The sequence below is a fragment of the Anastrepha ludens genome, chromosome 2 (genome assembly GCF_028408465.1).
Source record: "Anastrepha ludens isolate Willacy chromosome 2, idAnaLude1.1, whole genome shotgun sequence".
NCBI classification, from domain to species: Eukaryota; Metazoa; Arthropoda; class Insecta; order Diptera; family Tephritidae; genus Anastrepha; species Anastrepha ludens.
The window spans coordinates 173,735,337-173,760,206 of record NC_071498.1 but is presented as its reverse complement, the minus strand read 5'-3'; the positions used below and the strand labels follow the sequence as shown (position 1 = coordinate 173,760,206).

Below are 24,870 nucleotides of genomic sequence, written 5' to 3'. Positions count from 1 at the left end.
TGTTGCTGAGGTAATCCACGTCGGAAGTTGTAAAAATAATCGCACGAAAATGTTCACGATTTAATTCCATTTTTGGACCGAGATGAATCTTTTAAGTTACTGTAAACAACACAAATAGCGCTGGTATTTCAAAACGTTCTGAGTACGTAAAAGCCAAAAAATGTCAAACTTTGCGATACAGCTGTCAGTTGCCAGATTGCAACACCAGGGTTGCCAAATCCCGACATATAAAAGGCACACCAATGAAGGGAGTGTTTGCACCCTTTTTCGCTAAAGTGTCCTCTATTTCATTCCCCTCCACCTTGAAATTCTTGGAGAATTCTAATTCCCTTTCGATCTTGTAACAGATCGTCAGGCACGGAATCCAGCATTGAATCCAGAATTCTTACATGCCCTGTAAGGTTCCCTTCTTTAAGATCATTAGCAGTCCTCATGCTTGAAAGGCTCAAGTCTGTGTCGATTTATGTGACCTTGAAATTAGGGAGGTAGTCAATAGCTTGCCACTTGTCAGTTTCCAGCTGCCGAAAGCTGTTATTTTCGTAAGTTTACTGCCTTTGTGCGCAAAAAAAATTTAGAATAGCAACGCTTTTTCCATTATTTTGAATGCCAAAGCGATTTCTAGCTATTCAACGACAAAAAATGTGAACGACAGCAAAGCACGCCGACTCTAGCCTTAGTAATCGGTCCCATCCTTACTGTTGCTGCAAGGCGCCGAAGTGAGTAATGCGTTTTGTTTTGATTTTGTTTTTGTTTTTGTTTTTTCTGAGAATATGCTTTTCTTATGAACTTAAAAGCTCTATCAGCCCTGCTTCTACGTATGAGCTCGTTCATTCTCTGGTATGTCCGCTCATTTACGAGTACATCTGCGAATGCTATATAAAGGGTGATCAATTTAGAGGTTTCGGATTTTAAATTGAAATAAGCCAACGAAAATGAAAAATTATTGGGTAATCTTTATTATTTTTGTGTGGAACCATTCGTGACATTTATTTTTTGAAAATAATCTCTTTCAAATCTTGGCCGCAACTGCGAAGTATCATAAACACCAATTTTGAATGACTCGCAGTAGGACTTCGGTCGGTATCTCGTGAATAACTTGAGAAATGTTGGCTTCTAATTCCTTAATCGAAACAAAGCATTTAGACTTTACACACTCCCACAAGTAGAAGTGCAAAGCTGTTATATCATACGATCTTGGTGGCCAATTCACTGGTCCGAGGCGAGAGATAAATTGCTCACCGAAACGACGACGCAGTATAAGCATTGTTTCACGGGCTGTATGGCAAGTAGCTTCGTCTTGTTGGAAAAATCAAAAGTCGTTGACCATCGCGCCATAACGCTAGCCATTCACTGTTACATTGTCGCCAGCCTCGGCTTTGAAGCAATACGGGCCAATTATTCCTCCAGCCCACAGGTCGCACCAAACGCTGGTTTTCAATAGATGTAATGCCTGTTCTTGAATGGCTTCGGGTTGCTCTTCATCCCAAATATGGCAATTTTGCTTATTGACGTAGCCTTAAAGCCAGAAATGGGCCTCATCGCTGAACACCGCCAATTTTATTTGTATTTGTCTTTACTTCAACTGAATTCATTAAAAAAACCCATGAAGTATAATTTTTATTGAGTACAGAAATTTTCTAGAGTGCATACTTTTGTAGGTCCATCTCAAATCATCGCAATGTTCTTAGGATTTTAGCACATCAATGACTTTATTTTGATCCTAAATACTCAAAAATTATTTTTGTTGTTAAAGACGTATTTCTTGTTTTATTTTTTGCTGTTGGCATGGTATTAACGATATGTGGCTTCTGCTTGTCGGGGCGACGTGCCACACAGCCAAGAAATAATCAGTTTATTTGAAACAAAATTTCCAAGAATAATTCCACGATTCAGGATCCCCTGATTTAAAGGCCTTGGAGTATTTGCTTTTGCGCAGAATCGGAGGCAGCGTGCAAGTGGACAAACCGCAGAAAACTGAAGTTTTGAAAGATAACATGACGACGAGAAATTGCGGAGATACCACGCCGTTGAGCCTTAGTCTCACCGAAAAAGCCATTAAAAGAATCGTCAAAACTTTAAACCCTCTAATAAATTCATTTAAAATAAAAACTGAAGTTTGGAAGACCCGTTTTTTGCGTCATATAATTGGCTAGCAAGCGTGATTTTTTCTCAAATCATCAGCGCTATATACACACATACATACATACACATACATACGTATGCAGCCAGTTTAGGCGTAATCGCCAATACTCGAACAAAAACATTGGCATTCAACCGCCTTAAATAGTGCATGCGGCGCTCTATTCTAATCAGTTGAAACTTGAAAACGGTCTGTGAACGGTCACGAACTGAAAATGCAGCTACTCCATACAATTTGCATCGCTGCTTTCGCTCTGGTTGCGTTAGGGCGCGCAGATAGAATTCAAATAACCACAAGATTGGGCGATGTACTGGGCACAACATTGCAAACCCGTTTGGGTCAGGACTTCCATGCATTCCGTGGCATCCATTATGCACTGCCGCCAGTTGGAAATTTACGTTTTCAAAATCCTAAACCATATCCAGCATGGAAACCAACCACTTACGATGCCACCCAGGATGGTCCAATGTGTCCGCAAGTGACTGAAAATGTCACCGATCTATCGGAGGATTGTTTGCGTTTGAATGTTTATACGAAGGATACAAAAAAGAGGAAGCCGGTTGTGGTGTATATACATCCGGGTGGTTTTTACAGCGTATCGGGTCAAAGCAAAAACTTCGCTGGTCCCGAACATTTGATGGATCGCGACATTGTATTGGTGACGATAAACTATCGCTTAGGCACATTGGGTTTCTTGGCAACGGGTAGTGCTGAAGCGCCCGGTAATGCAGGCTTAAAGGATCAGGTGGAGGCATTGCGTTGGGTACGCAACAATATTATATGCTACGGTGGTGATCCGCGTGCGGTGACATTGTTGGGCTATAGTGCGGGCAGCTTTAGCATTGGATTGCATATGTTGTCGCCCATGTCAAGGGGCTTATTTCATCGCGCCATTATGATGAGCGGTTCGCCATTGGGACAATTCGATTACGAGCATCAGCAAAAGCGGTTGAGCGATAGGCAAGCAGATTTATTAGATTGCCCCAGGAATCCGGCGGACCAGTTGGTGAATTGTTTGAAGCAGGTATGTACGGGTTATTGTTGTACGAGGAGGGTTCAATACGTACCGGTGTTAGAAATGAAGGCACCATATTTATAATTTTTTTTTTTTCAACATAGTCCCTTTTTAGAAAGATACACTTCTTCCAAAGCTCCAGCAATTTTTTTAGCCCCTCCAAAAAGTAGAATTTGTCGAACTCTCGAAAACACGCCTCTGTCTCGGCGATGACTTCCTCATTTGAATTAAAAGTTGTTCCGCGAGCCATTTCTTCAAGGGACAAGAAAACGTCGCAGGGAGCCAGCTTGGGGGAATAGGCGGCGTGCGGCAGCTATTTATAACGCAAATCTGAAAATTGCAAAGTCTGAAATTTATTTTGCCTTCGCTTGAGCTTCCCTCAGGAACGCCCTCTACCATCAAACACGGATACTTATTGAAACGCCCACGCAATGATTTTGCAATAATTTTACAATTATTTTAACGCATTTACTTTTGTCTGTGTGTGTGTGTGTGTGTGTGTGTAGAAACCAATGATGGACTTCGTGGATACAACCGCTGAAATGTTTGATTTCAATTGGAATCCGGTTTTTAATTGGATGCCAGTGATCGAGGATGATTTTGGCCAAGAACGTTTCTTGGTGGAGGACCCATACGAAACCATACAAACTGGCACATTCCACAAAGTACCGCTTATAATCGGTATAACGGAGCATGAGTTCGTCGGCGGGGCCTACTGTGAGTCGATTTATGGAATCTTACAAAGAAAAAATAAAATACATTTATAAATTTTATTACTTTGCTTGCGGCTCGTTCCAGCTCTCTTAAAGAATGAGACCACCAGAACGTGGTTAAATGAAAATTTCGAAAAATATGCGCCAATTGCATTAATGTATGAACGTGATACGCCGCGTTCTGTGGAAATAAGCAAAACATTGCGCAGATATCTGCCAAACGGGCCCTTGGCGCTTCCCCATAGTTTGCAAGCATTCGGCAAACTATACTCTGACGCCATTATCGGTTTCGAATACCACCGTTTCTTGGATTTGATTTCGCGCTTTACTCCCGTCTATACGTATCTCTTCACATACAAGGGTCGTTACAGTCATTTCGACATTGACGGTGAGGTTTACGGTAAGTTTGTTGATACTTGATAAATTTTGACAGAAAAAAAAATTAATTCTAAATTTGTATCTCAGGTGCTGTACATCATGATGAATTACTCTATCTGTTCCACGTACCTGTTATGACACCGCTTTTCAGTGCAACAGATCCGGAAGATAAGGTCATTGAAAACTTAACTCGCATGTGGACGGAATTCGCCAGAAAAGGGTAAAATACTTTGCAAGTTTCAAGCTAAAATTATGAGCGCTAATTTCACTAAGTAGTAGCCTGGGGGCAAGGAGTTAGAGTTACTGTAAGGTCAGCTAGAGTCAGAGTTATCTTGGTGTTCTTTCTTCATTCCGCCTCATTCTCCATATATCTTAGAAGTGAAAAAACTATACTCTCCTGAGGCAACATAAAAGTGATAAGCCAGAGAACTACTGACTTGAATTGAAGTAAATTTTACGCCCTTAGGAAATCGGGAAAGGTGTCCTAAGTACTCATGGAAAAAACAACTACTGTAGCGCATGACAGACTCACCCCTCTAGAGAATAATAACCAGAGCGCGATCGAAAGACACTACACTTCTAACCATGTCTATGCCACAGTCTACGGATCAAAGCAGTTGAGCGTGGCACGAATAGTGCATAGGTAAAATAGTTGAAGTGCCAGTCTGGCACTCCTCAAGTAGCACTGAAGCACCAGTTCACAGTCTCCGATTTATCGTAGCTGGGAGCCGGCAAGGCCTAGTTTCCAGTCTCCCTCAAAGCGTCCTTTCTCCCTCGCAACGATTGTCTGGTGCTCTCTTTAATGAGATCGTCCTATCGTGTCCAATCCGCTTTGCGAGGATTGCGGCCTGCTCGCGTCGAGTTTGTCTCGGCTCCAAGCCTAAACTCTAAATAATGATAGTGTGACAAGGAATCTTTATCGAGTACTTTCCATCTGATATTTTGTAGTTAGATCATGTCGTATACCCATTACTTCCTGTCTTCCGCTGGTTGCGAAAGTCGAAAGCACACGTTTTTTTTCAAACTAAGCGAGTTAACAGGCGAGTACATTTAGTGCTTTCCCAGAGCGTGTTCTGTGAATTTGCGTCACATCCCACAATAAGACCTAATCCCATAGATTCAGCGTATCTTACGACTGCCATAAACTTTCTCGTAGATGGAGGGAGAATAGAGCCACAGGAAAAATAGGGCGAGACAACGATTGTCGCTACCTCTTTACACTCTAATCGATACTTTATCTTGGCTACAACTAAGTCTTGACAACAGTATTGTCTTAACAAGATGCAATCGACCGCTTTTAGTATAATAATTCACGTCGCGGACGAACCTCGCACTCTTTAAAAAGGATAGACCTCCACTTTGTAACTCCCAAGCCGTGTATTTGTCCTTTAGACATCCACGGTTCTTGTATTAACATTACGGGAATATTAAGATTCATCAATGAACCCAAAAGATTCGCGGAAGAGTGACCTGAAAACTCATTGCTTCGTCTTACCATCCATATTGTAACTATCCTGTCTCTCTATTCCTTTCACTCTTATCTATCCGGGTGTACTACAATGGTCTTCCTGACTGAGTGCGGGGACTTGTGCAGTCGCCCACAAATCGAATCTAAATGTAAGATTGAGCTTCAAGTAGGCAGGACTTTAACGATATGTTTGTTCACTCATATACTTATATAGAGGACCTCCATCAGTAAACTGCGGCTTTGCCGTCCGAGTAATACTACTAAAGCTCCAAAAAAGTCAAAGAGCAACAGTTTTTTTTATCCGAATATCTATCATTTAAAGTCCTCGCATAATAATTTTCCATTGTACCCAGTTCTACAAATGAAATAAAATGCATACCCAAACCGCCTCCAACCAGTTGTTGCTTCCTATTGGAAGCAATCATGTTCCTCAATCTCTTATTGGTTAGGTATTTCAATCTCTTCATTGCGGTGATGCTAGGTTAGGTTAGGTATTTCTCCGGCTGATCTGAATAGATCTCATATAAACCACAAGGGTCGGTAGTGTTACCGGTGTTGTTGGAGCTGTGTTAAACTTAGTTCGTGGCACAATTCTTGCCGAGTTTTACTAAACAATTCAAACTTTTGTCAGCCATATGCTTCAGAGATGAAAAGTATACCGATCCCAGGCAGTTGTAACGAGTGCTCTGCTTAGAGCAGGGCAGTGGGAAAGCAAGTGTTCTAACGTAATCCTTTCTTCTTCGCATAAGTTACCCATGCCTATAGCCACTTGTAAACTATTGTTAGATAGAGAAACCATCAATGAGGTAAACACAAGTTGGCAAAACCTCTCAACATGCGAACTAAGCAGACAGACATGGCCGAAATGGAACAGCGGTCGATCAAAAAGCTTGTTAAGATTTAACAGAGAAACTATAAGAAATATTATAGGGGCATTAACTGGTCATTGTCTGATAGGCAGCCACGCTAGAAGGCTAGGACTCCCGTACTTCGATTTCTGTAGAAGCTGTCTAAGCACAGAAGAAGTGGAAACAGTCAGACACCTTTAATGTGAGGGGAAAGCTTAGCAACTAGGAGGCTCCGCACTCTGTACGTGGCATTTTTAACTGATGTAGCGGCTATTGCGCAAAGCTTCGTTATGCTCGTTTATTAAAGCTGCGGGATGGTTTGAAAAGGAACCCAAACCTACTACAGTCGGTTTTACGTAACCGAAACGACGCGGATTTATATCTGGCCAAGGACTGTCACTTCAACAACTACAACAAAAAAAAACCCATAGGGAAAGGATAAGTTCCGGTGGTATCACAATGAACCTATGAAAGGTCTAAGTGTGTCATTGCGATAGTCACCCCTTCTACCTACACATGTGGTTCTGGATCAAACCGATTTTAGTTGCGTGATATGGAGTGAGACAATGTCCCGCCAGTACTCCAACAAATATTTTACATTCCTTCCTTGGGAGTGCTAAAATGAAGTTGGTTGATTTCGTGAAAGGAGAAAAGTATCAGAGAAAGAGATAGGAAAGAATAGAGACAGAAACAGAGGTAGTTCGTTAGTCCTGTGACAATTTTCCAGATTCTTTTGCAAATCAGTAAATATCCTCCAGTTTTAGAGAACGAATATTACTCATTCTCATATTACCCAGAGATACGGCGATTTTGGGATGTCCTTGGCGACGTCTCAACACTGGCCCGTACAAGAGCAATATTCTCATTGGATTGCCTTGGTCGGTTTTGATTTGGCCTCTTTGGATTAGAAAGAGCATCACCAGTCGAAAACCTTTTGTACAAACGTTTAATGGTGTTCTTAGAAGGCGTACTTTTCACATTATTTAATTTTTTATACGCACGTTGAGTTTTCACAATTGACTTCTTTTGTTGAATGTAAATTTCAACAATTTGGGAGCGCCCGCGTGGCGTGTACTGTTCCATGGTAAAAATCAGCTTGGACTGACGCTCCCAACGCGGTATGTCATTACGCAATCTTACGTCTCTGTTAAAGACGTATGATGGGTCCGTCGAATATTGGCTACCCTGTAGTTAGTTCCTCATCTAGTTCCGTCTTCAAAACTGAGAGTGAGGAAAATCTATATTCCACTTACTCGTTCTAGTCAAGCGGGTGCCTGCCTTAACAGGCTATTTTCCTTTGTGCTTAATTTTTGAACGTTTTATTGAAAGTTCCAAAAATGCGCGATTACAGAATCGCCAACAATTTTTGTTAGCTCTACTACTAAGATTTCTTAGAAAAGCAATAATGTGTGTTTTTTTGTTTTTGTTTATTTACAGCGATCCAAATAATAATGCTGATGCGTATTTGAAAGATTTACGTTGGCCGCCTTATAACGGGAATACGAAGCCATATTTGAACATAGGCGCGAAACTGGCCGTTTCAACTGGTGGCATTTTCCCTGAAAGATTCCAAAATTGGGACAAACTATTCCCAGTGCCCAGTTCAAATTAATGTGCCTAAGTATAAGTAATCATTCGAATCGAAACTTAAGAAATCGAAACTGTGGAAATCATTTTTCAGTTTTTCGGCTTTTCTTATTTTATCTTATCCTTCATTCTATATAATTACATATATTATATTTCTTATTGATATTGAATTGTTAAATATGCAGAAACAAGCAGAGATTTGAGTTGGAATAAATGCTGCTGCAATGAACTTCTTTACTGTCGTTTGCTTACTGATCGCGTCAGTGCCTATCAACATTTTGGTAAATGCTAAATGTAGACCCAAAGCGCCAGTGATCACCTCACCGAGCACGGTCTTAGCGCGCCCACATTGCAGAGATTAGTGGCAGCTGTGCAATTGGATGATGCCAAAAGCGTGAAGGGCGAGTCGCGTGATAGATCTGGCACTTTCGAAGGTTCAACTATTCTGCTGAAAATCGACAAGCCTATTGACAATTTCGATAAGCTGCAAGACAAACGCAGCTTGGATGCCACTGACGTAGATGCGCGCATTTTCGGCGCTGATTCGTTAGATTTTATGACGGGCGTAGCAAGTGGAGTCGACGCGACGTCCGCTGCCTCTTATCCGGCAGTGCTAACCAGATCGCTTGATGCGAATTTGGGACTGCTTGGTAATACCGGGTCGAAGAATATGCTTGCAATGGTCGCCTCGAAAATGAATATGACCACACTGGATTTGGCCAAAAAGTTGGCGTCTTTGTCTAATCCACTCGAGTATGTGGCCAAAAAGGATCCTCAACTGGGTGCGGAAATGCAGAAATTAATCGATATCAGCGGTAAGCTCTGTGCTGGCATATGCAAAGAGATATTCGTGTGGAACAATTATTGAGTAAAAATAGTTTCTGATTTTAGTAAGCAAATTGAGCCAAAGTCCGTCGGGTAAAAAATTACCAAGAAATGAAGCATCATTAGTACCGGGCTTACCTTTAGTGGCGCCAGCTGCTACAGCAGTGCCGGCACCGCTAATGCCACAGGATGCCTTGTACGGTGCCATTTCAGCACTTGCAGGGCGTCACACATCCGTTACAGCAAAGACGGCAACTGCAACTCCTACGACCGCTGCACCAACGACTGTACACACACCAACTGAAGATCCAACTCGGAACAAGGCAACCCCCAATTCGCAATTACCTGTCAGCTGCACCGCGCAGTCGAACGATGCCGAGACGAAGCGTATTGCCGGCGTTTTGGATAAGGTGCTGAGCAAGCTGGAGCTCCTACAGGAATGTAAAGCAAATGCAGAGCCGGCAGAGCTCAACTGCGCACCGGATGGTAACAAAATAAACAGAATCATTTCCATGATTCTAAATAATTTGTAATTAAAATATTCTGTTTTTGTTTTTGTTTTTTGCTCTTCCAGGCATACCTTGTGATGTTGTTGGCTCCTGGAATTCGTACGAGATGGGTCTGCGCTTCGACATTGCGCTCAACAAGGCAGCAGACCGTCGTCTGGGCATGGCTGAGAAGAACAACAAACTGCTGACAATTGAAGTGAGCGAACGTGAACCGCCACATGCGCATCATATCATCGATACCGGCTGGAAGTTTATGGGCAGTACTCTCAACCAGCAAGGCGGCCCATTCTATATTTACTCGCAAAATCGCGAACTCAGTATTGTGTCTACTTTTATTGGTAAGGTTCCTTGTGAGTTGTCGAAAGGTTTCTGATTTACGTGCTTTATGTCTGTGACTCCCAGGTTATTGTCGCATCTGTGGCGGTATCGACACAATTTTCGGCTCATGGACGATTATGGGCCCCTCAAGGGATTGCCAAGACGTGACAACAGCGCTTGAGAATAGGCGTGACATTTTCCGACGCTACAACATGGAAAGCAAACGGAATAGACATTTCAAGGATATTCTATTTGAGAAAAGCAAATATTCCAAATCGCAGTGCAACAAAAATGGTTGAATATCGTACTTATTTGAACTGCTCTTAGAACTGTGTACATAGATTACATAATTTCTAGTATTGTAATTTATTTATTTTCTGCTATTATTGCCTTATCAAGATGTGCCGTTAATTGAGTGTTTTTACAGATAAGCGAATTATATTTTGAAAGACTTCCCAGCTTGTGTAATATTTCTTTTAACTGCATTTCGTTGTGAAGTACGAGGATCAAGCAAAAGTGAATGGTAATACTGGTTTAGAGCACAAAATGCAAACCGAATGTCATATCCATATTCTCCGGCACCCGAAGTGTAACCAATTAAAGCGGCCATAAATTTTGTTTGGAATATTACTTTTATTCCATTCAAAGTAAAAAATGGGTGAAAATAATACAAAATTAAGAAACAATTTACTCTTGCGCGATATGACCACCTTTTGCCTTGACTATGGCCTTGAGACGGTCCAGAAACAAATCGCAAGCTGCCCGAATGTGACTTGCAGGTATTTTGGCCCACTCACGGAGAATGCCTCTTTTCAGCGCCTCGAGACTGGTGAATTTTTTAGTTCGGATTTTGCTCTGCCAATTGACCCAAAGAGAATAATCCATCGAATTCGCATCTGGTGAATTTGAGAGCCATTGTGTGGACGTTATGAAGTTCGGAACGTGGGTTTTTAGCTATTCTTGATTCACTCGAGCTTTGTGAGATGGTGCCGAGTCCTGTTAAATCGTCCATGGTTTGCTACCGAAATGTTTGTCCGCCCACGACTTCAAAGCAACCTCCAGAGTACTTTCCCGATAATATTTGGCATTTACGTTGACGCCAGCCTCGATGAAAACGATTGGAGAGCGCCCATCTGCGGTTACAGCGTACCAAACCATTACCTGTGACGGGTGCTGCTTCCCCTCTTGCGACAGAATTTGGCTTCGTCTTACATTCTTGAACAATCTTCGAGGTTTGCTTCGCATTCCCCAGGGTCTTCAGTGCAGCCTGACTTTCATTGAAAACTTCAATCTGTTTCCCGCTCCATCTCCTCTCGATTATCCATTCGGCTACTTTCTGGATGGCAAAAACTTCTGTTTGGAAAACAGTTGCCATTTTCCCCATAGCATAGCGATACTTATTACTATCGTTTAAGTACCGTCCGGCTCCAGACCCTATTCCATTCTTGGACCCATCGATAAAGAAAATATCCGTCAAACCTCTCTGAATGCGTTCTGGATTGCTGACATTAAATTTCCTTCCAAATGAAGCTATGAGCTTCAGGTCGTCCTTAAGTGCCAAAAACAGCAATAGCAACTTAAAGATTTCTCTGTGTTCCGAAGTTCCTTCTTCGTGACAGAAACCATATTTATGGAGTCTACACATTGCTTTTATTGCTTCCTTTTGCATCTTGAGATCCAAGGCAAGCAAATCAAGCATAGCATTTAGGGCATCACTCATGGCACCCGTGATGCATAAACATACACTTCTTTGCAGCCTGTATAGTTCCCGGATTGTGAACTCTCTGTCGCCACCAGACCACAGAGGCGTAAGTGATGACTGGTCTGCTGTGTATATCCATAGGACCACAGCAGGTTTCAGACTACAGATTTTACCAAAGGCTAAAAAAAAAAATCCTTAATGCGCGATTCAGCTTCAGTATAACGTGTGTCCTCCAAGTCAGCTTCTTATCCAAGATTATTCCTTGATATTTAACTTTAATCGGAAAGAGCAAGTGTCACTCCTTTCAGTCCAACCAATTTCCGTTTTCTCGTAAACATCTAACTATGGTGGTTTTGTTCGGATTGACGGAAAGACCTTGTGTCATGCACCAGTCATCAAATCCACTGCACTTTCGTGCAAAGTCGTTTTAGGGATTTATCCGATGTTAGCGCACAGACATCGTCCGCATAAGCTTGGACATGAAAACTGAGTTCCTGCATCTCCGCTAGTAGAGAGTCTACGACCAAGCGCCACAGCAGCGGAGAAAGAACACCCTCTTGGCGACATCTTTGCTTGGCCCTGACGGTGATTAGTTCGTCACTATTTACGATTAATAAAGGGGTTTTACAGTAAGAGATGTTATTTTGAATAGCCCGCTATTTCGGTAGATGTCATTTTTTGATATTTGACAAGCAGAAACTACGCCATTAATAAAAATGGAACGATTCACGCTTAAACAACGCACGGAAATTATTAAAATTCACTATAAAAATGGTGAAAATTTGGCAGAGACGGTTCGTAAAACTCGAAAATTTTTCGTCGTGAACATCGTGAAGCACCTTGTCGGACCGCAATACAAAAATTGGTGAAAAAATTCGAGCTCTTGGGACAAGTTAGTGATATGAAGAATAAAACCCGTGCACGTCACTCAAGCAAAGCCGAAAATATTGCTGTTGTAGCCGAAAGTGTTGAAGAAAATCCAGGTTTGTCCATTCCTCGTCGTTCTTTGGAATTAGACATTCCACACACGTCATTACACCGTATTTTGCATAAAGACTTGGGTCTTAAGACTCATAAAGTCCAGTTAACACAAGAACTCAAGCCGGCCGATCATCAACAACGTCGTGTCTTTGCTGATTGGGTCGTTGAAATGCATGAGAATGAACCGGAATTCCATCGAAAAATCATCTTGAGTGATGAGGCCCATTTCCACCTCGGTGCCTTTGTCAACAGGCAAAATTGTTGGATCTGGAGCTTAGAAAATCCAAGAGTTATTGTTGAAAAGCCTCTCTATCCTCAACGTGTGACTGTTTGGCGCGGTTTATGGTCCCGCGGAATTATTGGACCTTACTTTTTCGAAAATGAAGCTGGAGCAACAGTTACGGTGAATGGATTGCTCTATCGAGAGATGATTAGCGATTTTTCATGGCCGGAATGGGATGGTATTGATGTGGGCAACGTTTATTTTCAACAAGAAGGCGCTAGGCGCTACGTGCCACACAAGCAACGAAATTATTGATCTTTTATGGGGATAACACCCTTTATATTGGAAAAAAATGTATATCACTGAAAACGGACGCGCAAAATCGCTCTTAGCTCTGGCGTTCGCTAAATAGCAAATACAATTAATAAGAAAGTTGTGCAAAATAACTAAGCCAATTTACAATTTTCCATTGTCAATTATTTATTTTTAATAATTTTTCATTTTATAATCATAAATTGTAATAATAATAAGAGTTTCCGTATTATTAAATATAGATATAGTGTATGTATATTTAACTGTGTGTGTGTGTGTGGGTGCGGGTGTGTGTTTTGTTGATAATGTTTTATGTTTATATATGAAATTAGAACATTGCTAAAAACTAAAAGCTAAGTCAAATTTGAATTGAGAATCAAAATGTCAATATTTATGTATGTTTGTAATTATTAGTAAAACTTAACTGAATCCCATATGAAATTGGCAAATTCAATTTCTTGTACACAAAGCAGTATTTTAGTGTTGCCTGCCTTCCATTAGCACATTTAATAAAATATTTAAATATTTTTACATTTTGGACCTTTTAATGGTTGCCTGTTGGTTACTTTTCAATTCAATTTGTTGTTTTTTTTTTTGTTTGTTTAATTTTTCTTTCATTTTTCATTTATCATTCAATTATTTATGACTTAATGACGTAGTAAATAATAAGAATTACAAAACGAACTAAACTAGCAACGACTACGTAGGTAAATTGTTTGTTTGTGTATATTAAATGTAGTATGCGTGTGTACGAACGGTATTACATACAATATTTTGCGCTTCGTTCTCATCGATGAACGATTTTTTAACGATGACTTTACTCTCTCTCTCGATTTTCGTTACACAAACACAAACACTTGCTTAAAAACTTGGCAAATTGGTGTTTTTGTTTGTTTTTGTGTTTGTGTGTTTGGTTTGTTTTTTGAGTTTCACAACTTTTGGTTGGTTGTTTGTATATGTATACATATGGGTGGCATACTACGCGAGCACAAACTGAGTGTTAGGAGGGGAAATTTAAATAAATGAATTTTTACAAGCCATTTATCACACAAAAAAGCGAAAATAAAACGCATCACGCAGTGAATTTTGTTTTTTGTTTTCTATACCAAATTTGTTTTTCATGATTTGAGTTAAAATTTATTAAAAAAAAAAAATAAAAAAAAATTATAAAAAAAAAATAAAAAAGAAATAAAAACAAAAAACAATTAACAAAAAAATAAAAAAAAAAAATAAGAAAAAAATAAATAAAAAAATAAAAAAAGGAAAAGTTTCACTAATTGAAAAAAAGACCAAACATTTTATTAATTGCAAAAAAAAGTTTGTTGATGATTTGAGTTAAAATTTACTTTTCAAAAAAAAAATAAAAAACCAAAAATTTTATTAATTGCAAAACAAAAATTTAAAAAAATTCAAGTAAGTATTTTTGTTGTGTGAATTTAACGCTCTAATTAGCATTTATATACATATAAATATATATACATATATATTTTTGTTGTATTTGTATTTTTTGTTTGACATTTTCTTCATACCACTGCACCCCACTGTGAATTATTTCACTTGCTTTTTTACTTATCTAAAATATGAGCAAGCGCGCAAAGCGCATTACCTTTGATGTTTTTATATTTTTATTTTTTTTTTTTAATTGCAATGAATGCCACTCGTCATTAATCATTTATTAACTATTCATTGTAATTAGTTTTTCTCATTAAACCCTTTTCAATTTCTCGTTAACATTTCTTTCACATTACTTTAATTCACTTTTCTGCTTTGTATTAGATTTCACTAGTTTACTTAAAAATTTACAGTACGTTCAGTTCTGGCAATTTGTTTTTCATAATTCATATATAGTAATTCCATTATTGAACACACGCTCTGCTTTAGACTTACGTAAGTATAATTTTAGTTTTAAACTTAAGCATAATTTTTTTTATTTTTTCTTTATTTTTTGTTTTTGTTTCTGTCTAAAATCAATAATGCGCAAATTTAGACGAACGAAACGCAAATTTTCGGCGCGTGCAACTGTAAATAACAATTCTGCTAATTTTCAATGCAATTACGAGTATAGAGAAAATTTTAAAAGGCGTCTTAAAGCCTAAGAACTAAAACCCATTAAAAATCAATCAAATGACATACACAAATACATACAGCAGTGTGTAGTGCATGTTGTATGTATGTGTGCATATATGTATATATATAAAACACACTCTACATGGGTGTATGTGTGCGTGTGTGTGTGTGTGGTTGTGTACATTTATTTGCATGTACGCTTGCAGGTGTTCCTGTGTGCGTGTCCTGTCCTGGCTAATATTTGTCTTCTCTATTGCTTAAATATACAAATACGACTTACATACATACATACATACATACACAAATGCACAAGTATCCACCCACAACGGTTCCAACGCATTCCAACAAGTAAAGTTTCAAATTAAATTTTACAGAGAAAATTTAGTTTTAAAGCTTTTCTTGTTTGAAATGCTAGTTTGGGGGAAAGCAAATTCATTATTTCTGTGGAAAATTTTTGCGCAAATGGCTAAAAACTGCGCGATGCTACGACTACTCGAAACTTGTGTATGTATGTATGCGCGCAACTTGACAATTTAAATTCCCCTTTTCTTTTTGCTTGCAATTTCCACTTCGGGCTGGATACGGCATTGCATACGCTTATGTATGTATGTATGTATGCATGTATGTAGTAAATTTAATTTGGCGCTTTATCGTGTATATATGCATATGTACATTTACATTCCTAATACATACATATGTAGAGAGAAACGTACAAATTAAGTGGGGTATACGAGGGGGTATGTTCGAGGTCGTAAGACAAACGCCTCAGGATTTGGTTATTCTTAATTATAATTACAACATAGAACCATTCAAATGGTGGCATGTGACACTATGACGACAAATGTAAATGTTTATGCGTATGTATATATGTACGTATGTATGTGTGTATGAGTGTAGGCATGTAGGCATGCATTGATTGAGCGAAGTATTGCAAATATGCAGCGATTATTTTTTTAGTAACGGCGCTCATCCTTTCATTAAGTGACTAATACAAACATAGATATACATACATAGATATACAACAACACGAAAATTCCACACAAACAACGAAAACTAAATTATACGCTATGTACATACGTAAGTATGCGTGTATGTACTCTATGCGCTCTTGTATACATGAAGGCAAGTTTCGTTTCTGCTTACAATTTACAATTATGTGCTAACAACAATAATATATCAAAAAAAAACAAAATACAAAAAACACAACACAAATTTTTCAGTTATTTCGAGTAATAGCCCTGAACAAATACATATACATACATATGCAAGTAGATCGGAGTTGTTACAAAGCCGTATATCAAACAGTACACACAAAAAATGTATGCCCCAACAGGTTTTGTTACCGATTGTACAAAAAAAGGATTACTATGTTGTTGTTATAACCGCATAAAACATTTCGAAAAATGCTGCTGCAGTGGCGGTCCTTGCTCATTTTTCAATCAGAGTCATTTTGGTAATGCACATAGAACATCGACTGTCGTGGTTTGCCGCGAGCTAAGCTGATTTGAGTGGCAACAAGAATACAAAAAACAAACTACAAATATTCAACATTACTTTTGTGATTGTAAAAAAAAAGTATTGCTGTTGTTGTTGTTATAACCGCATAAAACATTTCGAAAAATGCTGCTGCAGTGGCCGTCCTTGCGCGGCTATCAATCAGAGTCGCCATAGAATAGAATCGACTGTCGTAGTATGCCGCGAGCCAAGGCGAATTTATTAAAGATGGTATCGGTAAATCAGCCGATTTGTTTTTTTTTTCTTTCGCCATATCCATTTAGCTGTTAGCCCAGAATGAAACAAAGCGAATTCATTCCCTCTTTTCTATCATTTGGTTTTGGTCCAGTGCCATCCACCTTTATTGAATGCGGCTTGCGATGAGCTAAGCTCAAGAATGATAGAGTGCGAGATTGTGCCTGCCGAATTCGCTGTATCGTAAGAGTCCAAGAATAAAAAAACAAAAGGAAGGCGAATAACTTATGTGTGTGTGAAAAAAGAAGTGTAGGCGAAAGCAATGGAGACAACCAAACACAAGGAATTATAAGCATACACACATAATTTCTTGCCGTGGCGTCAACCGCATAAGAATGCAAAAAAAACTGCATTTGGGGGTTTTCTATTAATTTGTGCTTTCATAATTTAATACACGGCACTTCGTTTTCTTTAGTTTGTTTAGTTTAAGTCTCACAACTCGCAATATTACGAAGCTATTAACTGAATTTTTACAAGCTTGTAATTTGTCCTCCTTTTGTTTGTTTTGTATTGGGAAAGAAGCTGACGTCAGAATTGTCAAAATCGCGAAAAAGTAACTGTTTCGATAAAACGCCATCTACTAGGGCTACTCAATTTGCTTTGAGTGGCATCGGTAAATCAGCTGATTTGTTTTTTTTTTTCTTTCGCCATGCTTATGTAGCTGTCAGCCCAGACTGAAACAAAGCGAATTAATTATTTGTTTTCTACTTTGCCAATACTTTGCTTTGACAATAAAACGTAAGAAACACCTTTAATGAATGCGGCTTGCGATGAGCTCAGCGGATTTGAGTGCCAACAAGAATAAAAATTAAAAAAAAAGGAATTTATATTTATAAAAAGTTGATTTGAGTGGCGATAAGAAAAAAAAAATAAGAAAAAATTAAAAAAAAAAAATTATAAAAAATTAAAAAAAAAATAATAAAAAATTAAAAAAAAAATAATAAAAAATTAAAAAAAAATAATAAAAAATTAAAAAAAAAAAAACAAAAAACAAAAATTTCTGGAAAAAAATTAAAAAAAGCAAAATTCAAAACAAATTTAAAAGAATAAAAAAAATTCAAAAGAATAAAAAAAAATTCAAAAGAATAAAAAAAAATTCAAAAGAATAAAAAAAAATTCAAAAGAATATAAAAAAAAAATTAAAAAACAAAATAAAAAAAAGTGGCAACAGAATACAAAAACAGATAAATTCAAAAAAAACAAAAAACAAAATCCTAAACAAAAACAAAATAAAACAAAGTGGCAACAAGAATACAAAAAAAAAAATTAAAAAAAAAATTTTTTAAATAAAAAAAAAAAAATAAAAAAAAATAATAATAAACAAAAAAAAATAATAATAAACAAAAAAAAAATAATAATAAACAAAAAAAAAATAATAATAAACAAAAAATAAATAAAAAAAAACATCAAAAAACTACAAATATTCAAAATGACTTTCACGTACCCAACACAAATAGTTGAGCGCCAATTTTCTGTTAAATAAAGACCAAACAAATTTTTTGCATGTAAAAACATGAAACATGAAAAATTTGCGGTGTTTGCAATTATTTGCGCAAAATAGTATTTTATTAATTGTTCCGGCTTCAAAGTGAGGTTTTGCGTCAGACGTAACAAATCAAGGAAACTTCGTTATTTTTTTCTCTCTATTTTCTTTTTTCTTTTGTATTAAATATTACAAATATTAATTGTAAAAATAATTTGCTGGCGCTTATTGCTTGATTCCTGCTGATTTTTGCACACACACACAAACTGGCGCACAGCAATGGCAAAATGGCAGAAAATTTCATTGAAATTCGCACATGATTACAAAGGGGGAAAATACAAAATATATATGTAAGAGTGTAATAGAGTGTAGATATGTGCGCGGCGCGTGTATGTGGGTACATGCGTGGGTGATGCTCGAAAGTAAATCACATAATTTTTATGTAACTTTGTAAATTGAAAAGTTTGAAGAAAATATTCTCACAAAAGCGAACAAAGCAAACAAATATGGATGCGTTGCCGTTTCTCTGTGTTCGTATGTGTGTGTGTGTGTGAGTGCGCGCGAAAAATGTTTTCCTTCTCTTGTTGCTCAATTTTCTTGTGTTTGTGTACCGCGCCTCCAAATAGTTCCGAGTCGAGTCTTCCTTTTCTTATGCTTCTTTATCATAGAAAAGGTATTATTTTTGTTGTGCAAACAAAACGAATCTTTTATAAAAAGTAGCTGGACTATTACTTGGATTTGTATTATTGTTGCTTAAATCTTAACTGAGTATGCTTTTCTTCATCTTCTTCTTCTTCTAAGTGTTGCTGTTTTGTGTATCTTTGTTGTTTGTGTTTCATACTATTGTTATTGTTGTTGTTGTATATTGTATGCTTGCAGGTATGTATTTCTAATATAGTTTATCAAATTATGTTGTTCCTATTTTACGCTGCTATCTATCTAATTGTTGTTGACGACGGACGATGCTGCTGCTTTACGTTGATGCGTTGATTTGCCTGTTTTTCTCGTGGCTTTCATGGTTTCACATGGTGTTGTTGTTGTTGTTGCGCTGCACCTGTTGTTGTGTATGCTGCTTGCGTTGCGCCTAGGAATTGCCATTCATACTGCTTTCATAGTTGCATCATATTTTCCGTTTGTTTATTGATGGTTTTGTTGTTGTTTATTGTTTCTTCATCATCATCTACTGCTACTTCTTCTTCTTCTTATTCATCTTCTGCTGCTGTGCCGTTCACTGTTGATGTTCTAATTTTAATTAACAATAACCAAATCGCGCTAAATCTCATCTTGACAAGCTGTGCGAACGTTCGCGACTGCTGCTGCTACCCGAAGAAATGGCCTGCTTGTTGTTGCCAACTTCACCAACACGTTGGTGCGGTGGGAGCTTGTCGAAGAATGGGTGGCGTAGCGCATCACCTAAATAAGTGAAGGTATCAAGTAAAAGAAAAAAGAATTAGAATTAATGGAGGTATTTTATACATTTTATAGATAAATAAAAAACAAAAATTAAAAAAAAAAATTAAAAAAAAAATAATAAAAATTAAAAAAAAATTAATAAAACTGAAATTCGGCAAACGGTATTAGCTGCGCTTTTTTATGGATTCTAATGGATTTACCATGGGCTAAGTAAGAAATTCATTGATCGGCGCTCGTCCGAGGATCTTGCATTTATAGGACCTGTTTTACACACTGTTGGATGGTTGGTTCTGTCCAGTAGGAGACTAGGATTCACGGGGTTGTCAGACCCGTATCCTTATAGGATATCTTTGTGGCTGGTTGGCAGTTTTCCTTTTGGGTTCAAAGTCTTCCCTCAAACACACAGTTTACTAACCAGCATGTGAGTCATTTGGCGGTATTTTCGTGTCTTCGCCTGTAACTAGGGTCTCGCAGAATTGTTAAACTAGTCATGCCCCTAAGGAAGATGCCCTCACTCGACGAACAAAACTAACTCTCTACAAGGCTCTCATCCAAGCCGTCCTAACGTATGGCGCAGAAGCGTGGACGATGGCAATATCCGAGTAGGCGTCACTTGGAGTGTTTGAGAGAAAAATTATGCGCAAGATTTTGTGCCTCCTTAGGTTAACAGCAGAAAAGCCTTCAAGAGCCGAATAGATACCCTCTCTGTATGATAATAAGATACAAGGCGGCGCAAAATTCTCTAAATATTTAAAATAAATTTTTAATTAATCAGTCTACCCAAAAATTGTGCGCTCATTTAAATTGTATGACCCTTCTAGGGAGGTTAATCCGCTCATAAGTGAAAAATTTAACCATCAGCAAGAGTACTTCATAAGCCTCTTTAAAGACAAACTGTGAACGCCCACTGGCACACTAACAACAGGACACTTTGCAAAGGGCTCGGGATGTGATCCCCTGGCTGCTGCTTTTTTTGTTACCTCCTTTACCCCTAGAAACTCCAACCCATCTTCTTCTCGAATGCGCTGCCATAGAGATAAGAAGGTCTGCATATCTCGGACTGGTACGGCCAGAAGAAGGGCGTACTCGCTCAACCCAACCCAGCTTCATACTAAACTTATTGTTGTAACTGGAATTGGATGCGGGACTGTGATGAGTATGGGATACAAAATATTATATTTTAAGGTCGAAGTGCAAACTTCTCATTATTCTATTCTAATAAGTGCTTATGATAGACAAGCAGCAAGTTTAAAAGTCGAGCCCTCTAAATAACGAGCTCTATTATAAACTTAAATAAGAGTATGGGGGGAAGGTAAAAATTATCGTCTACGATTTCATTTTGAATCGTAAAAGTAATTAATAATCACAGCCAATAGCGCTGCAACCAAACTATAATTTATAATTTTTTATAAATTTCATAATTTATTATAAATTTACTTCAATAAATAAATAAATGAATTAATAAATGTTATAAACATTTTCTTTGATATTGTGAACTAGGCAGCTATGGCACCGTTTATCGAATTTGAATTTTTTCGTAGCTAAAACATTTAAACCAGTAGTGCCGTTGTTACTGCGTGTTACGCCGTAGCTCAAATTATTTGCATATAATTTTTAACTGCTTTGGATATTTCTGAAAGTTAGGCTCCACTATAGATGGTACTGAAGCATATACATTTTCGAAAAGTCCGTCGTGCAATTGCATTTCATTCTTCGTGACTCTGAACATTTAATTTGTTAATACTTACATAACCTAAGTTTTCAAATGCATACATTTGTATGTATGTATTGCATGCTCCAGATCAACCTACCTTGAAGTTTACTCGATGAAATGCAATTGCTGATAATTCTAAGCCAACACATAAAACTTTATTTTGTTAGAAAATCGTTAATACAAAAGAACTGAAAACAGAACTGATTTGATTTTGACAAGAGAATTACTCTGCATCGTTTGATTTTTGACATATAGGCGCATAATCATAGTCCCAAGCTTAGATAAACTAAGACTAAATATTTTAAGCTGAGTTTAGACAGATGCAGGATACAAGCAGACAAGCAATGGAGCGCGTAAAGGTCAAAACAAAGATTTACATAAAAAAAAAAATCTTTTTTCTTTATTTACTGGAAAGTTATTCAAAAACAAAATTAGATGATTAGAAATAAATAAATTTAAAGGTAATTGAAAAAAAATAAATAAATTTAAAGGTAATTGAAAAAAAAAAATTAAAGACAATTGAAAATACATAAAATGATCTGAGAATGATTAGTAAAAAATAATATTTGTAAAGCAGTTCATAGACAAATGTAGGTTTCTGGATTCTACCGAGTGTAGCAAAAATTGAAGCAGCAATGGAAAGGCATGAAAAAAGGCGCAAAAAAAGGCAATTTCCTTGCTAAAAGGCGCCTTTGGCAGCAGAAAATGTTGATAAGATTTCTATTCCAGATAAAATAAACTCTTAAGTGTGTGCTTAGCAGGACACGAAGGCATTTCAATGTATGATGTTTATATTTAAAAACAAAAAAAAAAAAAAGAAGAAATGATATAAATATCAAAAATAAAAAATTTAAAAAATATAACAAAAAAAAAAAAAATAAAAGAAAATAAGTAATAAAAACTAAAAAACAAAATAAAAAAATAGGAAACACAAATTAAAAAAAAAAAATAACAAAAATAAAAAAAATAAGAAACAAAAATAAAAAAAATAAGAAACAAAAATAAAAAAATTAAAAAACAAAAATTAAAAAAAAAGAAATTTAAAAAAAGTAAAATAAAAAAAAATTAAAAAAAAAAAAATGTTTAATAACTAAAAAAATAAAAAAAAATAATAAAAAGAGAAAAATAAAAACAAAAAATAAGAAACTGTCAAATTCTGCCCCCTGTCAAATCTGTACCCCGAATAAATATCATCTTCATTTAACTCTAACTAATTCAAATGGTTTAAATCTCTCTTAATACGATTTCGCTTATTAAACTCAGCTCTAAGCGAAAAATCGGGAACTAATTCGAGTATGTTTAAAATAAGCTACAGTTTTTCTTAAACCTCAGTTCAAACTCTCGCTTCATTTTGATTTTGATTATGCGCCACATTCTTTAAAATTCCCAAAAATACAAAGCTATTTTTTCTAGCCGAAGGCCTTCAGCTGCTACTGTTGTCAGTTCAAATTTAAATTTCTTATTTATTAACTTTTTTAAATAAATAATAATAAAAAATAATACTTTCAAAGTATATTTTGTACTCAAAAACGCAGCTCTTAATATCAAATTTAATTCGCAACGCGAAAACTATGACAAACAGCAGCCGCGAATATGGAAACTCTCTTGTAACTCATCAGCAATATTTGGAAGAATTTCACATATTTTAAATTCAATAACATCTAGATTAGTAAGTTCACATTAATAGCAAATTTTAAATGCATTTTGTCATTTACTTTTCACCACACACTAAAAATTTACAATACACGCACAGTAACAACAACACTCTCAAGCTACATATACCAATATGAATATATATTATTTTTTTTGACAGCTCACTTTTCACACTTCACCTCATGCCATTTACTTACCTAACGTCACCCGTTGTGATGGTTCATATTCCAACATTTTCTTAATCAGATCAAAGAGTTCGCAATGATCTTCGGTATCACTCATTTGATATCTAAACAATGGCTTACAATGATCGCGTACATAGCGTCCAGCCGATGACTTCTCATCCCAGTCCAACTTACCGTGATAGAAGTATTTTGTTTTTGTTTTACTGTAATGACAATGATTGCTATACATTAATCGAATTTTATGAAGTAAACTGCGCATGTAAATATAAAAGCATGTTTAGCTTTGCATTACCGTGCCATGCGATATGGTATTTGACCCAAAATACGCTCCATCATTGCGAGGTGCTCGCGATTGTCGTGCGTTTGGAAAAGTGTTATGCCCAGATACAATTCGAAGAGTATGCAGCTGTAAGAGAAGTAGAGAAATTTTATTATTGCTTTTTAGTAATGTTTATATTTTTGGTAATGGCAGATTTTGTGAAAAATTATAATTTTTGTTTTCTGCGTTCAAATAATGTTGTGCTTATCTCTTTGCCGCTTTTGTGAATTTGTCACTTACCCAATTGACCAGACGTCACAAGGCTGCGACCAACCCAATTCAAGAATAACCTCCGGTGCACGGTAGTGACGTGTCGATACAATTGTGCTATGATGCTCGTGATCGAATGTAGCCGAACCGAAGTCGATGAGACGAACATCGGTGTTTTTGACGCGACGCACTTCGCGATTCTAAAAATACAAATGAAAGAAAAATCATGCAAATATTCGTAAATAACATATAGTAAAATTAAAATGTCGTGGGCAATATCGGTGTGGCAAATGATAAAACAAGAGAATTTTTTATGCAGAGCATCTTGGCACATTTTTCAGTCATTGCAAAATTATTACTTTTTATTTGCGTATCGAAATTAGAATGTTGTATTAAAAAAAGTGCAAAACCAAAACAATATAAAAAACCAAAAATAGCCAAAACACAAACATACACAAAAAACTTAAAATAAAAGTAAAAAAAAAAACAAATAAAAAAACAACAACAAAAACACATGAAATACAGAAAAAAATACAAAAAAAGCCAAATTAGAAACATAAAAACAAAATACAAAAAAAAAGAATACAAAAAAAAAAAAAAAAAAAATACAAAACAAAAAAAAAAAAATTTTTTAATTATGTAAATGCTTTTTTACACTTTTTTCCAATACAGAGAGATCAAAAGGATAGAATGTTGTATTTAGAAAGAAGTAAAAAACCAAGACAATACAAAACAAAAAATTCATACAAAAAAGCTGTGGGCGCTGTAATTCCATATACAAAACGTCGAGCAGAAAAAAAAAACGATAACAGAAAAAATAATAATAATAAAACAATAACAAAAAAATAAAAAATAAAACAATAACAAAAAAAATATAACAATAACAAAAAAAATAAAACAAAAACAAAAAAAAGAAAATAAAACAATAAAAACAAAAAAATAAAACAATAAAAAAAAATAAAAATAAAACAATAAAAAAAAATAAAAATAAAACATTAACAAAAAAAAAAAACAATGAAACATAAAACAAAACAAAAATACAAAATTTCCAAATTTTC

At 36.5% G+C, this 24,870-nt stretch overlaps 3 protein-coding genes across 9 annotated transcripts in view; 2 read left to right on the top strand and 1 right to left on the bottom strand.

Moving 5' to 3' along the window:
• The first annotated feature begins 2,297 nt into the window (after window positions 1-2,297).
• On the top strand, window positions 2,298-8,526 carry LOC128855897 (juvenile hormone esterase-like). Its single transcript, XM_054091125.1, has 5 exons — window positions 2,298-3,164; window positions 3,662-3,872; window positions 3,954-4,268; window positions 4,334-4,466; window positions 8,000-8,526. Exons 1-5 carry the CDS (start codon window positions 2,355-2,357, stop codon window positions 8,172-8,174), a joined length of 1,644 nt encoding a protein of 547 aa, XP_053947100.1. The 5' UTR covers window positions 2,298-2,354; the 3' UTR covers window positions 8,175-8,526.
• Window positions 8,374-10,354, top strand: LOC128855860 (uncharacterized). The gene is made up of 5 exons (XM_054091073.1): window positions 8,374-8,391; window positions 8,448-8,964; window positions 9,041-9,460; window positions 9,549-9,821; window positions 9,886-10,354. The coding sequence occupies exons 1-5, from the start codon at window positions 8,374-8,376 to the stop codon at window positions 10,098-10,100; spliced, it is 1,443 nt and encodes a 480-aa protein (XP_053947048.1). The 3' UTR covers window positions 10,101-10,354.
• Window positions 10,355-18,231: 7,877 nt separating this feature from the next.
• The window catches only part of LOC128855892 (probable dual specificity protein kinase madd-3), a 59,069-nt gene continuing 52,430 nt past the window's right edge, over window positions 18,232-24,870 (bottom strand). For 3 of the 7 annotated variants that reach the window (XM_054091114.1, XM_054091116.1, XM_054091115.1), the window contains exons 10-13: window positions 23,843-24,012; window positions 23,576-23,689; window positions 23,296-23,504; window positions 18,240-19,731 (exon numbers count right to left, since the gene is read on the bottom strand). In XM_054091114.1, coding sequence (XP_053947089.1) covers window positions 19,598-19,731; window positions 23,296-23,504; window positions 23,576-23,689; window positions 23,843-24,012 — 627 coding nt within the window. In that variant the 3' untranslated portion in view covers window positions 18,240-19,597. Of the gene's footprint in view, window positions 19,732-23,295; window positions 23,505-23,575; window positions 23,690-23,842; window positions 24,013-24,870 lie in introns of all 7 variants that reach the window. The other 4 variants (XM_054091112.1, XM_054091113.1, XM_054091117.1 and 1 more) reach the window with 4 other exon arrangements.

Bases quoted from the DNA above. Each gene is read 5' to 3' on its own strand.
- LOC128855897 (XM_054091125.1), top strand. From the start codon at position 2,355: ATGCAGCTACTCCATACAATTTGCATCGCTGCTTTCGCTCTGGTTGCG. The intron at 3,165-3,661 runs GTATGTACGGGT...GTGTGTGTGTAG, and splicing joins TGGTGAATTGTTTGAAGCAG to AAACCAATGATGGACTTCGT. The intron at 4,467-7,999 runs GTAAAATACTTT...GTTTATTTACAG, and splicing joins ACGGAATTCGCCAGAAAAGG to CGATCCAAATAATAATGCTG.
- LOC128855860 (XM_054091073.1), top strand. The intron at 8,965-9,040 runs GTAAGCTCTGTG...TTCTGATTTTAG, and splicing joins GAAATTAATCGATATCAGCG to TAAGCAAATTGAGCCAAAGT. The intron at 9,822-9,885 runs GTAAGGTTCCTT...TGTGACTCCCAG, and splicing joins TATTGTGTCTACTTTTATTG to GTTATTGTCGCATCTGTGGC.